The 14,907-nt window shown below is 44.9% G+C and overlaps 1 protein-coding gene across 1 annotated transcript; it reads right to left on the bottom strand.

Annotated features, from left to right (window-relative positions):
- Positions 1 to 1,344: 1,344 nt before the first annotated feature.
- Positions 1,345 to 12,262, bottom strand: LOC142796111 (scavenger receptor class B member 1-like; the record flags this gene model as incomplete). The annotated part of the gene is given in 6 exon segments (XM_075886211.1): positions 1,345 to 3,218; positions 5,529 to 5,665; positions 7,441 to 7,492; positions 8,829 to 8,902; positions 10,403 to 10,521; positions 12,093 to 12,262. Coding segments are annotated over 6 exon segments (754 nt in total), but the record flags the coding sequence as incomplete, so codon positions are not given.
- Between the last annotated feature and the right edge of the window lie 2,645 nt (positions 12,263 to 14,907).

The raw sequence follows: 14,907 nt of genomic DNA, 5'->3' as shown, positions 1-14,907 counted from the left end.
GCTGCCAATCAAGCGGTGCCATCTGCAAGGCCGAGAAGCGGATGCCAGACCAAAACGACGACTTTGATGTTTTAGACGTCACCATCGGAAATATTAGCAGCGAGTGGGACTGGATTATGAAAGTAAATATTGCAGGCAAAGAAATCAACTTCAAGATTGGCACAGGGTCACAGGCAAACTTGATGCCGCTGTCGCTTACCCGGAGTATTCAAGCCTGTTCGTTGGAAGCAAGCTGAAAGCAAGTTGAAAGCAAAAGAGCAGTTGGCACTGTCTCTGTAGCAATGTACCAGATTGGACTAGTTGCAACATAGTCATGACAGTCAGCGCTTTATGTTGAATCTCGCCCATCGTGCTCGTCCACGGCAGTGCCAAGTTGTCTGCAGCCACCTCTGAAACACGTTCTACCTATTCTGCCACAACGAAAGTCGCTGCGTCAACCAGTCTTTCGGAACGTCTGTGATATGGTGGAAAATTCCAGCAGATAAGTCGGCGGCATTGAATGGGATGGAGATTTATCGTATCACACCTAAGAGCATAAGCTATCGATGTTTGTTGTACTACACGCGTATTTATGTGCTCTCCAATAATCCTCCTTTCCCTTGCACTGGTATAAAATACTGATGGCAATAAACAGAGGCATTCACCGCTGTCCGGACGTGCGTGCTGGTTTCATCAATCATGTTTCAATCGATACAGCTACAAGACAAGGAATATTTTTTCTACGTCTTTGTCTAGATGCGCTTACTCACTCTTCATGCATCCTATCAGTAGTTGGAAGAATTCACCCCCTGGCCAAGTGGGAATTCTACGGCTAAGTCCATTGGCCGTAGCTCGGTAGACCTGTCCGAGCTGGTCCGTTGAGCCGAATCAGGACAGCGTTGCCTCATACGGCAGTTTGATGGGAAGTCTGGTCGGTGTGCACAGGCGTAGCTAGGGAGTGGAGTAGGCCACCCGCCCCTCTACTCTGTCTGGAAATCTGAATTTTTAATGGTTGTGTGCATAATGTATATACATGCACAAACAAGCGCACGTCCATAAAGGGTGGCTGCACCCATCCACCCTTCAAAAAATAAAGGCTTCTGGCTACGCCTCTATTGGTGTGTGTTTGCGTGTGACTATGCCAGGGAGGTAAAACGTTGCTATTTCCTCGTAGCCTGACAATTTATCAGACTACCGGTTGTCTCTATGCAGATTCGAGCGCGTATATATTCCCACGTCTGACAGCGGCGGCTTTTGCAGTTTTCGTCTCTTGGTTCACAGACGTGTTCGAACAGTCACCGCAGTCATAATGCCTAACCTTTCACAATTGTATGGCAGTAGAAACGTATACCAACCAAGCGCCTGTAGAAAATGCCCATACATTTATTTTTGCGGTACGTCCGACAATACAAAGCTGCAACTTTTAAAAGGTACGGTTCGGTAAACAGAGAAAATGTGTAAAGCTGTCTCGCCGTTATAAGGCACAATATACAATCTTCTGACAAAGATGACTTGACGCAAGTACGTGGGTCTCTCATCGAGACGCGAACATAACCACGATAAATGCACGAAAAGAATCTTCATACATGTTGAACCTATATACTGCAAGCGAGCGCTGCTGGAAGCACACCTCCACAGAAGTAGCGGTGTGCTTGCCTACAGAGCTAAATCAAATCATAGCTTGTACACATTTATAAGACTGGTACGTCTTTACGCTTCTGTGAGAAGCGCTGCATTTGCGTGCAGAGCTATAGCGAATCAGAGCTTGTACACTTTTATGAGACTGGTATTTACGCTACTGTGAGAGACGACGTACGTGCTAGCGAAGTACCAAATTGTATATTTCTGTGAGCAAGAATGGTCGGTGGAAATCATGAGACTTTGATCGTTTTGGATGAGTGAACATTATATGTGATTGAGAACAGAAAATCGGTAGCAATAAACCGGTGCATGCATGACAACAATCAACTAGCTCATCGTCAGAAGCATAAGAATAGGTTGCAAAAACAACAGCGTTTACGTCTGCTACAGTATTCTGGTGGTCGGGCAGTGTCTTTGCTTTACGATTTGCGACATCGAAAAGACAAAGTCCAACTATATATGATTGAAATGACAGGTACAGTAACTTTGAGCAACATCAATGCAGAAAATGCATTATTAAACATGAAAACAGCACCATTGGTCAAGGATAGATGTTTGGCGAGCAACAATTCTTATTACATAGATCAACACCAAACTGTATATAGGTTCATTGTGTGAACCGGCACAATCAGAGCACAGCAGCATTAATATATGTGCAGACTGTTATAATGTACATATGAGACTGAAAACGGTTCATCATTCAATGCCTTTGGCATGTTTTCATTATTGAACTGTTACCAACAGTCATGTTTTTGGTAGCTATACATCTTTTGACCATCGGAAATAAACGAACAATGAACGATAGTCGTTCAATATAGTAAGGTTCAACATCAGTGAGTGGAACCTTCCCGAGATGGCACGCAAGTACGCATCAAGCACTGATGTCGACACAACCATCACACAGAAGCGCACACACGCGGTAAGTGAAAATTCCGTGTCCTTTTCCTCTGCGTAGTTAACACCGAAGATACATTCCTTTTTTTTTTTTCACAGCACGAAAGCACGCAGGCCACGCGAGTGTGGAAGTCACTAGCGTTAAAGACACAGTCACTATGCCGAGGCGTCGAACCGGCGAGCAACTTGATGCAAGGCCTGCACAACAGCACACTGTCCCTGCTGATGGTCCTAGCACCGGTTATGACCCTGTACATGATCCGTTGCATATGCAGTTCAGCGTTAGAGCGGTGGGGCTCCGTCTCGTCACACAAGTTTCTTGCAAAGACGACGCACCGCCTGGGGCACCCAATGCTTGTGACGAAAGAGCGTCGCATGGTATTCAGTCACAGGACACAAGGAATGTCACACTCCAGTATTGCAGGTGTTTCTCAAGCCAAAGTGTTCGAGCGTACCGTTACGGAATCTTGCGGCTGAGTACACCGTGCACAGCGTATACGCGCTAGACAGCAGTGGAGTGCAAGAGAAGGGCGTCGGCCTCGGGTGCGTCTTGAGCAAGCGCTGCCGGAACAGCGCCGTTCTTGAGAAGACCATTGCTGTTGTCCCGAGTGGGGAGGAAGCTGCCGCCGTCGAGGTAGATGGACACCTTGTCCCTGGGAGCCTTGGATGGCTCGGAGACGACACGCCGGCGACTTCGACGGGACCTGCATTAGAGCGTGTGCGTTGCCTCGATGACGCTCTCTACACAATGCTCAGAGACGTCACAAGTTCGTTACCGCAGCACCAGATTCGGTGACAGCCGACTGCACACACTTATGTATGTGATTCGTCTGTTTCCTTCTTACATTGCTATAAATGTCCAAGCCATCTTTCTCGTTGTGTATGTTCAGAGGAATACAGATGCTAGATCGATGGGACAAAAAATCAGAACAGGGAATGTGTGCCAGCGTTTTGAGAGGAGTAATTCATTCTTTTCCTTAAATGGTACACTATCGCATTCCACCTAGACTTCGTACAGCTGTTATATCACTGCAGTATAGTCTAAAAATGACTACATGAATATTTCAGGATTAACCTAAACTTGCCGCCACTGCACGTGCAGTATTCGCATCCGTTTGCCCAGATTGTTGTTGACAAAGGATTTATGGACAGAGTGCACAATATTTTACACTTTACTCATGTATAATTGGCTGCGTTGCATGAATGAACGTGGTTTAGGAGTATCGACGACCTATACTGAGACGCGGGATATTGTGCTGTGGTGTTACGCATGCGATTGCGGAGCTATCAAAGGCAGTTACAATGGCCACCGAAGTGTAAATAAGAATTAAACGTATTGAATTTCTATATAGGCTTAATAGAATATAAGGATGCTAGAAAATATGTGAGACAAAGCAAAATCATCACGTCCAGTTCTGAAGCATATCATGTGCCAAGTATAAAGGTTAGTGTTTGCCAGAAGAAAAAAATTCCGGCAAATCACATGTGCTATAGGAGCAGACGCGATGCGTAGCACCCAGCAAAGAGCTGCACACATAGCTTTGTCTCTCTTTTAGGCAAATGAAGTCATTCACACAGTCTTGACACCTATTTCAATACATAGAGTACGTTTGTCATGCACACGTGCATGTACGATTTTGTATATACAATGATAATAAAACGTATATTGTTGTATAGAAAACATGTGACCTGCCATATATGTTCGTCACAAACTCATGTCATACGATTTCATATGTATTAAGCAAACCAAACGGCTGGAAACGCCTCAAGAATGTAATGTAAATCACATTGTAGATGACATGCATTTCATGATTTTCTTCTTAGGGTCTATAATTGATTATTGTCATACAGCCACATCATGTAATACTAGTTTTAGTGTATATCAAGCCAGTGAAGCGGGCCCGAGTGCACCATAAATGTGGAATGTAAATTATGTACTACATGACACGCTGACACGCCGTATATCATTATTTTGAGGTTAACACCTGTCATTTATCTTCGTCATAGAGTCCCGTTACGCCGTACCAATTTGGTACATGGCAAGCTGGCATAATCACCACGAGAATTTCATATAAGTGATGTCCGAAATGACGTGCATGTCATAGTTTCCATGTTGCCCCCTGTCATTTATTTTGGTCATACCGAAATGTTTCATTATACCAGTTTTGGTACATAGTTTTTCAATTAAACGACTGCGAGTGCCCCGAGGCCTTATGACGTAAATCATACTTTATACGACATGTGTCATGATTTGCACGTTAAGACGTGTCACCTATATTCGTCATACACTCATGCCATGCCATATTGATTTTGTCATATACCAATTTGCTAAACTAAAACGACCGCAAGAGCCAGGTCATGACCCGCCATTTATGTTCGCCCAACTGGGATGTTATGCCCCGTCCATTTAGAGTACACATTCCTTAAACAAAACGGCCAAGAAAGCACAGAGTCGTAGGCGGCTACATAGACAGATAACCCTGAAATTCACCGAAGTTCGCTAAGAAATGCTTCGCATATAGAAGCACAGCGAGATAAAAGTAGCAGTGCCACCTTAGAATCTCTTTCAATGATGGATACTTCAGCGAATTCAAGAAAGAAATGCTGGATGATGTCAGCCATGCACCGTGCAGCTCAAGGTGAAGGCACAAAGAAAGAAATAAGCGTTGTACACACTGCGCGTTATCAGTTGAACGCATCACTGATGAGCGTCGGCTAGTGCACTTGGATGTAGTGTTCGATATAATCTTAATCATGTTTGCTAATGTAGGCAGCAATGCAACGCTCCAACTGTTATGCGGAACTCATAAGGTTGTGATTTCTCAAACGAACAAGTGAAACATTTCGGTTACACGTACTACTCTGAAGACGCTAGAGCCTGAGAGAACAACTTACCAGAATAGTTTCTTCTATAAATCAAAACAGTATTTTTTCTCCAGTTCAAATAATTGACAAGTGAGCTGTTCACGCTTAGTTCCTATACAATCCTTTGCGAACATAAAAGCTAAACTCGCCTGAGAACGGAGATAAAGGAAACCAGCAGCAGGATGATGGAGGCCACCAGAAGAAATATGGCAGTGCACCGAACCAGTATCGGAGCCAGCACAGCCACTTTTATCCTGGTTAGGGTGTGCTCCTGTGCCTCGGCCACCTGCGTGACGACACCAGAGCGTGACTGATCCTCTATAGCATAACCTCGCAAATACACACAGACACCTAATGGTTCGGTAGGAAGAACATTCCTACCGAACCATTATTATCATCATAATAAAAATAATCAATTCTAAGGCCGCTGCACGGCGAAGGCCCCTTTACAGATATCTCCAAATTTCCCTGAAATGAAACCACTGAGGACGCGCTCCCGTTAGTTCAGCAAATTTCTGCTGTCTCTGGCAGCGTAACCCTTGAAGGGACACTGAAATGGAACAATGTCAGCTTAGATTGATAAATTCTACCCTGAAACTGTAACGTCGAATTTATCATACCAGATTTAAGAGCAGTACAAAATCAAGGTCGTACAAAATCAAGGTCAAAGTGTGCACGTGCGTGCGCGCGCGTGTGTGTGTGTGTGTGTGTGTGTGTGTGTGTGTGTGTGTGTGTGTGTGTGTGTGTGTGTGTGTGTGTGTGTGTGTGTGTGTGTGTGTGTGTGTGTGTGTGTGTGTGTGTGTGTGTGTGTGTGTGTGTGTGTGTGTGTGTGTGTGTGTGTGTGTGTGTGTGTGTGTGTGTGTGTGTGTGTGTGTGTGTGTGTGTGTGTGTGTGTGTGTGTGTGTGTGTGTGTGTGTGTGTGTGTGTGTGTGTGTGTGTGTGTGTGTGTGTGTGTGTGTGTGTGTGTGTGTGTGTGTGTGTGTGTGTGTGTGTGTGTGTGTGTGTGTGTGTGTGTGTGTGTGTGTGTGTGTGTGTGTGTGTGTGTGTGTGTGTGTTTTCAACTTCGTGGCAATATCTCCGCGCGTGACATCATAGATTTCCAACAGCATTGATTGATTGATTTGTGGGGTTTAACGTCCCGAAACCACCATATGATTATGAGAGACGCCGTAGTGGAGGGCTCCGGAAATTTTGACCACCTGGGGTTCTTTAACGTGCACCCAAATCTGAGCACACGGGCCTACGACATTTCCCCCTCCATCGGAAATGCAGCCGCCGCAGCCGGGATTTGAACCCGCGACCGGCGGGTCAGCAGCCGAGTACCTTAGCCACTAGACCATGCACCGCGGCGGGGCATTTCCAACAGCATTGTTCGTATTTTTTGCGGCATCAGTTACAAAAATTTCCTGGCATTTATAGCCCTATAAAAGGTCAACGTACTCCCTTTTCATCAATTAGGAGCGATGTAAGTCCTATAGTAGACGCCATTAAAGTCTACGTAACGGCGATCGCTGCGAAAACTTTAAGGTGGCACCGCCCCCCGCATTTTTCTTTCTGCACGTTATCTCGCTTACCGATCGTCTTACCACGTAAAGCGTGACAACTTAAATGTTGTGAAAGAGTAATCTACTAACAAGAGAAAAATCAGTTTTCTCTTTGGTGTCCCTTTGAAATGAAAGCCATTATGTTGTACAAATGGGATTACGACTCAGGTGTATTGAAGTAGACGTTCCTATAAAACATAAGGCTTCTCTTGATCTTAAGCATAATCAATCCGCTCTAGATTACAGCACTCACTTCTTGATCAACCATGCATGGTATACATCCAGATGCTTCCACAGTTCGTGCAACTGGACCTAAATGGTGTGAATTAGTGCTTACGGCAAGCTCAGGTTACGACAGTTTGGAGTAGTGTTTCATAGTATCAGGCCTTTTTCTTCCTTTTCGTCTTAAGGACATGCTTTTTTTTTACTTTTGGCACTATGTTGGGCACACATTGCCACGCACCAACCGATATGCACCGCTTGCTGTTTTACAGTGAATTTACTTATATGTACTCACCACTTCTTGCCAAAACAGCGGAAGGATCGTGTATCCTAGATCAGATGAAGACCTTCAAAGGCGAAAAGGGAAGAAAAAAAGTCGAGGCTGCAAATTAGAACTCACTACAGAATAAAATTTTCGTTCACGAAAGATCTTGTACTGAGAGCGACTTGCATAACTGGAATCAATGTTATACGTGCCACGTGCCTCATGCAGAAATTGATTGATTGATATGTGGGGTTTAACGTCCCAAAACCACCATTTGATTATGAGAGACGCCGTAGTGGAGGGCTCCGGAAATTTCGACCACCTGGGGTTCTTTAACGTGCACCCAAATCTGAGCACACGGGCCTACAAGCCTCATGCAGAAATTATTTCACGGAAGTAATATAAAACCGAGGTCCTTTAAGTCACTTCACTTCAGTGAATTAAGAAACGTACGAACCGCGAAACAGAAGTAGCAGGAGTAAAAAGTTGAGATATAAAAAGTGGAAACATTGCAAGATTAGAGGAGCTGCTGTTAAACTTATGGTAGAAGAGTATTTATTGGCCCGTTGTGTAGTAGCGTACAAACACTGGTCGAACTCATTTCTCGTATGCGCTTCATTCTAGAGTCGCAGAGCAGAGCAAGTTGATCACCTAAACACTTTAGAAATCATGTAAAGCGCGTCAGCGTCATGAAAACACTAATTGCGTACACGCGCGAAGTATTCACAGAAGTTTTTGCGAGCCGTTCGGCGCCCTCTATTGCGAAGCCGAGAACAATTGAAACAACAACAACAAAAAAAAGAGGGGGGGAGGAGATAGAGGTATGATGCATGGTCGCACTGCATTCCTGTAACAACGAAAGAATTAATGTAGCCAAGGTGTACATGAGCCCACCAAACATGACATAGTTATGCGCTTTAAAACGCGTGATAATGGCACACTAAAAAATTACTATGACCACGAGACTATTCGTCACCACCAACCTTATCACGAGCTTGCGAGCTGTAACTTTCGGAATTATTCGTGTAATAACAATCGATTGATTGATTGGTATATTGATTGGCTGATTGATTGCTGTGTGGAGGTTAACGTCCCAAAACCACCATATGATTATGAGAGACGCCGTAGTGGAGGGCTCCGGCGATTTCGACCACCTGGGGTTCTTTAACGTGCAACCAAATCTGAGCACACGGGCCTACGGCATTTTCGGCTGCTTTGAAAATGCAGCCGCTGCAGCCAGGATTCGATCACGCGACCTACTGGTCAGCAGCCACGTGCCTTAGCCACTAGACCACCCCGGCGGGGCCAATAACGATCAGCGCCGTTCATTGATTTTCACAATATAACGTACAAATATGTCAACGTAATGTTTAGGTTCGTACAGATTAATATTCTGCTGAGCAAGAAGGGGGTCTTACCAGAAGCCTGGAACGTCCTTCATTAATACGTTCAGCTGCAGACGAACTCTGCCGGAAATCGACGCTCCCGTGGTCTAAACGGAAATGAGAAAAGGTCAGTCAGCAAGCGTATAATATTGGTAGAGGTGTACAACAGATGGGACTACCATGTTAACTATAGACGGTGACGTCTTCATTATCAGCAAGGCATACTTCCCAACAACAACAACAACAACAACAACAACAACAACAACAACAACAACAACAACAACAACAACAACAACAACAACAACAACAACAACAACAACAACAACAACAACAACAACAACAACAACAACAACAACAACATAATAATAATAATAATAATAATAATAATAATAATAATAATAATAATAATAATAATAATAATAATAATAATAATAATAATAAATGTTTATGCTGTAATTGACGTATCCGCACGAGGTCGTGGCTAGTATACCTTCTTGACAAGTTATGCCAGCCTCATCGTCCACCGGTCGCCTGGTACCGTGGATGGCGTAGACCTACCGCCACTCTGACCACTGGCCAAGCGAGAAAAACACACTGCGACCACTGCGATCATGTCGATGCAGCAGAGGAGCATATTCTTATCGAATGTCTGCAATATGATAAACAACGCGTTGAACTGAGGGATCGCTTGGACCGACTCGACAGACGACCATTTACGATTAGAAAAATTATTGGACTGAGCCCATTCCGACAATCAAAGGCGAGCAGTGAGCGCCCTCCGTGATTTTTTAATGAACACAAATCTAATTAGCTGTCTTTAGTTCATATTATACCTTGCCGCTATTTGTACGGACTCTATCTGCAATGTGATCCCCATATATGAACTAGACTATGACCATACATACAGTACTCATTCATGCATTATAAGCCCTGTAGTATAATGTATATAGTATGTACATAGTGCTTTTGATTAGTTTTGTTTCTAACTTTATTCTTAATTTTTCTTGTTTGTGTGTTTATCCTGTACATTACTGTCATGATGTTTGGATAGCCGGCTCTAGCGTAGCCTACATTCCCATATTCTGCCAAATATAAATAAAAAAACGAAAACGAATTGGCAAAGAAAAAAGGCATCGCTGCGAAATACTCGCCCAGTTGTCACACGCTATGCACACTTGCGTAGCGACTCAATGACGTGGCCTGCACCTATAGCCACATACAGTTGTACCGGGACCATGGCCTACGTGAATGCCTGTTTCACTACTTAAATAACTCAGGTCACTGAAACCCTTCTTATATAGTCTCAGCTTTGAGTTAGGTCAAAAAAACAAAAACATTAGCTCAAGGAGTACGGCAGCGTCTTATCATGGCATACGCGCGGATAGGCGTGCGCATACGTTTAATCCTCAGGAGCGGGGAGGAGGGCGAAGTCTCATGAGTCATGACAGGCATTTCCTCGTGAACTACCCGGAACCACCATACTGATTGCAGTAGTGGCGATACCCCCAACTTTTCATCTTTTTATGCTCTCAGTTTACTTGTACCGCGTGCGTTAACGTGTACGCATACGTATTCGTATACATAGGCAACACTGAAGGTGCAGTTACCGGATCGCTGTCGATGTAGAAGAGGTGCTGCTTCTCGTCGGGATGCAACCCGTCGACGCCCTTGAAGAGGGAGGGGCTCCCGTAGAGAAAGTGAGGAAGTGACATGACGACCGGCACTCCTGCGAGGGGCGACCACAAGCTGTGACAAGTGAATCGTATTCCGGCTGATTGATTTTTCATTACCGTAATTCTCAAAAGGACTCATGGTAGATATGTATAAAGCCTCTTTCACACCGCGGCAACCAATGTTAGCGGCGACTAGCCCTGGTCGCACGACCATTTGCGATCGGCGATCAGTGAGCGACTCTATATATGCGACCGATGTTCACACCTGTGTGCGATCTATACCTGTCTTCACACAATTTACGTCCGACAGTATTGCGATTGCCCTGCAAAATAAGCTGACATCCTATTTCTGTACATTTGATTGGTTAAAAGGCTTGCGGCTGATGACGCACGACTCAAACATCGAGCAGCGAGCGACTGAGCCAAAACAGTCGCTTTGCAACCACAGCGGCCCTTTGCGACCGTTCATAACCAGTTGTCAACGAGCCTTAATGCAGAGAAGGATTGAAGTTATGCAAACCGATTTCGGTCGCAAAGCAGCCATTTGGAAGCGCGGCTTCGATATGCAAACTCAACGACTGCAAAATCTCTATACCAGAGAGCCAAATCAGTCGATTTTCCACGAAAAGTGACAGTGTGCGATAATTTTCTACTGCACTTCACGACATTATTGAGCTAGAAGATTTGCGACCACATTAATCGCGCCACCTCAGTTTCGCCATCGTGAACGAGTCCTTTCACGACATGGCAGCATAGGTAAGTTCCACAAGAATGCTGCTATGCCACTGAGATACCGTAATAACATTTACCGAGGTTCTTCAATTTACACCTGAATTAGTAACACAATCGTTTATGAATTTCAATACCTTCGAAAATCTGCAGCGGCGAAAAAAAACCTGACTTCTGTCTTGTAAAGTTGTTTGCGCCGCGTGACGATTGTGTCTCGCACAAAAGCCGTATTTCGAAGGTCACAACTACTGAATGATGGGTGGCGCTGTGTTCGCAAACGGTAATCACCGCTACCATCATCATGGTTGTTAGATCGGTAGCGCCGGCGGTTACTTCTGGCGGCAGGCAAGCCTTGGTGGCGGCAGAGACAATTGAGCAAGTCTCTTTTGGCGTGGGGCGGTAGCGCGGACTTGGATAGTGCCGACCGAGTCAACTGTGTCCGTTCACTCCAAGAGCGCGATGGCGCTCGCTACATCGGGACCCCACAGTCTTCAAAACCTGGAGCGGATAGTTATTGCGACATTTCGGCAGTTACCCCATGTACTTTATGGTCACCCATTACCGTTCATAACCAGTGTCAACGAGCCTTAAACTGTAAGATCGACTGTAAAATTTGTAAATCGACTGTAAAATTTGCTTAGGCAATTACGCCATGTTTTCAGTATAGCTTATTCTTCGGTTTCACTTACTACAAAATAATACTATCGTTGAGGTTCTGTGTCAAACAGCACGACGTGATTATGATGGGTAATCGTGGTAGAGGGCTCCCAAAATTTCAAGCACACTGGTCTTTAAAGTGCACATAAATCTATTTGCACGGTTTTCTAGCATTTCACCGTCGAAATTGGGCCACCGTGGCTTGATTACGTGTAAATAGCATACGTCAGCCGCTCACCGTCTTGCAAAGGACCGAGGTCAGTGACTCCCGAGGGCAAGTGCTTGCGGGCTGCGTTGTAGCAGGCGTTGTCTGGCGACTTTTTGTTGAAGACACTCGACGTGACGGCAAACCGCCTCGTGGCCAGGCCGCCAACCTTGGAGTCTGCCACGTAGTGAAGTTCGAAGGTCCTGCGCATGCCACCAAGTGGATACCTCTGTAGGGACTAACAAACGTGAGTGACGGAAAAAAATTGGGGGACTCTTAAGCTTCGCTTTTAAGAGTTGAACGCGGTAGCGAAATACGGCCCCTAGTGCACCCTCCAACCGCAAAGTGCGTACTTATTAATATGTTTTGTTACGTATACACGAACGCACAAAGATTGGACCAGCGCGCGCTATTATCGCCGAATGGGCTCATTTTCATTGTGACACCTGTCGAACAAAATGCGTTAAAGGGGCCCTGAAACACTTTGTCAAGTAACCATGGAATGAATTCACTAGAAGAGCTTATTGCCTCACGAATCTAACGCCGCAAAAATTCTAAGAATTCGTCCAGTGAGAGTGGTTACAGAGGTTTGTCGCATGCTGCAATTGCATTATCTCGTCTCTCGTCCCGACGAAAGTGCTGGAAGCTTAGGAGGGAGGGGTGGCAGGGCAAAAAAACTACCGCACCTCATGACCTTGAGCTCTTTTTTTTCTTCAAACGTGCGGCTTTTCTCGGTGTGATCGCGCGCGCACGCATGGACAAGTAGCGGCCTCCCACGGCTATCTCCGTAACTTGATTTTTCGGTCACAGACGCACAGACGATGTTTCGCTCACAACCAACGGAGCCGACGCCGTGGCAGCGGGTTTTCTGCGACACGAGCTCTCTAACGTTATCACGTTGATAGTTAGTCAAAGGCTGGCCGTGACGAAGTTCCGAGGCAGTTAATATTTTATAGTATTACTACCCTCGACATTGATTGTTAATGTTGAAAATACATATCGCGTAAATTTTCCTAAGAGGATGAGATGTCTGCTATACACATGAAAGCAATGGTAATATGCCTGAAGACCACATGTTCTCGGGTTGTATGTTGCAGTACAACATCGTCGCCCTCGGCGTTAAACAAAAGTTACGTTGGGCGCGTTGGTAAGTCGTCATAATGAAGTAACTATATAGGTGCAACATAACGCTTCCCGACTCACGTACACATCGACACCCGTGTATACTCAAGACGCCGCTATTTGGGGAGTCTAGTCGAGTTATGCGTCAGTGCATGCCGTGGGTGAGTGGGGGGGGGGGGGGGGGTCTATAGTGGCGCCTAGTTAATTGACGACCGCTGTGGTTTATAGTGGTCACAGCCGCTGAACCGAAGGACGCGGGTTGGATCCGCTGTTTAAGCTGTTGCGTTTCAAAAAGAGGTGAAATGCCAGGGGCCCGTAAGCTGCGCGATTTCAGCGACACAGAGCGCACCCTTACAACACCAGATGGTCGAAATTTGGGTAGCCCCCTTTATGAAAATGAATTTTGAGAGTCTAATGCGCAGCTAATGCACGCCTAATGCGTCATTAGATTGACATTAGACCTGCAAAGCATAATGTTTCTTAGCATCTGGTGTGCAATGGAGACTCAGATGGCAACATGCACCAGGATTTCTGATGATCAAAGTACGCAGATTTTCCAGTGCGTGTTCTAATGTCAAAACACATCACAATGAAAAAAATTCCGTTAATCTTTTATAGCCAACAAAAACTCAATTTCTTACTACTAAATGTAATAATCGCGGGAATTCTAGATCCCAAAAACCGCTATATGATTATGAAGAATGGTAGGCTTGTTAATGATATCGTGCTTTTGGAACGTATAACTCCAGATCTTATTAGCTATTCATTATGAATCACAGTGTTATTTAGAAAACGGCTACTTTTTTTCTTTTTCAGAATGCTCTACAGGTTCCGTCGCATGCAATCAGTCAGGTTTATAAGGACAAGTGCGTTAATTCTCTGCGGCGGCAGTCTCTACGATGTAAAAAAAAAGTTAATTACATGTCATAAAATGTTTGTACTTTTAGACCACACCCCAGTTTTCATGTGTACGGATAACATGTTTCCACAGATTCACTGCTCTTTCTTTTGTGTGTTGGCAAAATTGGTGTAATGCTACACGCGAACAACGACAAACAGTTACTTCTACCAAGAACGCCATGCAAAAGCACGCAGCTTCCATCGTTTAATTATACCAACGGACATAGTAATCCCTTATTCATTGACTCAGGTTGCCTGAACTATTTTTTTTTTCTTTTTTTTTCGAGTGGCAACTGAGGTTAGAGCGTAAATAATAGCACGCACTTGAGAGAAATTATTTGTCGGTTGTGTGATACATTTCAGTTTTTCAATTACAGGTTCATCTGCTAACTGTCCCTGTTGTGCGCACTAACCCTTCTGAACTGACAGTGCCGTCATTTCAAGCTGAAGTCGTGGTGCCCCTGCTGATTACAAGTAACTATTGCAGTTACGGCAAACAATATTTTAAGGCCCCAGAAAAGTGAGGGTGAAAATCATGTGCGACACTGACAACCGAGACAGAGCGCGAGAGAAGGTAAAATTAAACTTAATTTTCGCAAAATTAAGGGGTTTTATGAGCCTCCTTGACTTTTGTCCATATGTACTACTTTGGGCGTCAGTAGGCTTGTATAGTCCTTACCCATCAGCCACAGCAGATCCTAAAGTCCTTACTGAACAGCGTGACATTGGCGAAATCCCACCACTCGCTACTGGTCTGCTAAGAATGAGGGCAACGGTTAGCCCAACCAACGGATATACGTGCACTGAAATATGTGTGACCTACCGA

Source organism: Rhipicephalus microplus, unplaced genomic scaffold (assembly GCF_043290135.1).
Source record: "Rhipicephalus microplus isolate Deutch F79 unplaced genomic scaffold, USDA_Rmic scaffold_1121, whole genome shotgun sequence".
NCBI classification, from domain to species: Eukaryota; Metazoa; Arthropoda; class Arachnida; order Ixodida; family Ixodidae; genus Rhipicephalus; species Rhipicephalus microplus.
The sequence above is the reverse complement of the archived record's forward strand: the minus strand, read 5'-3'. Positions and strand labels throughout refer to the sequence as shown.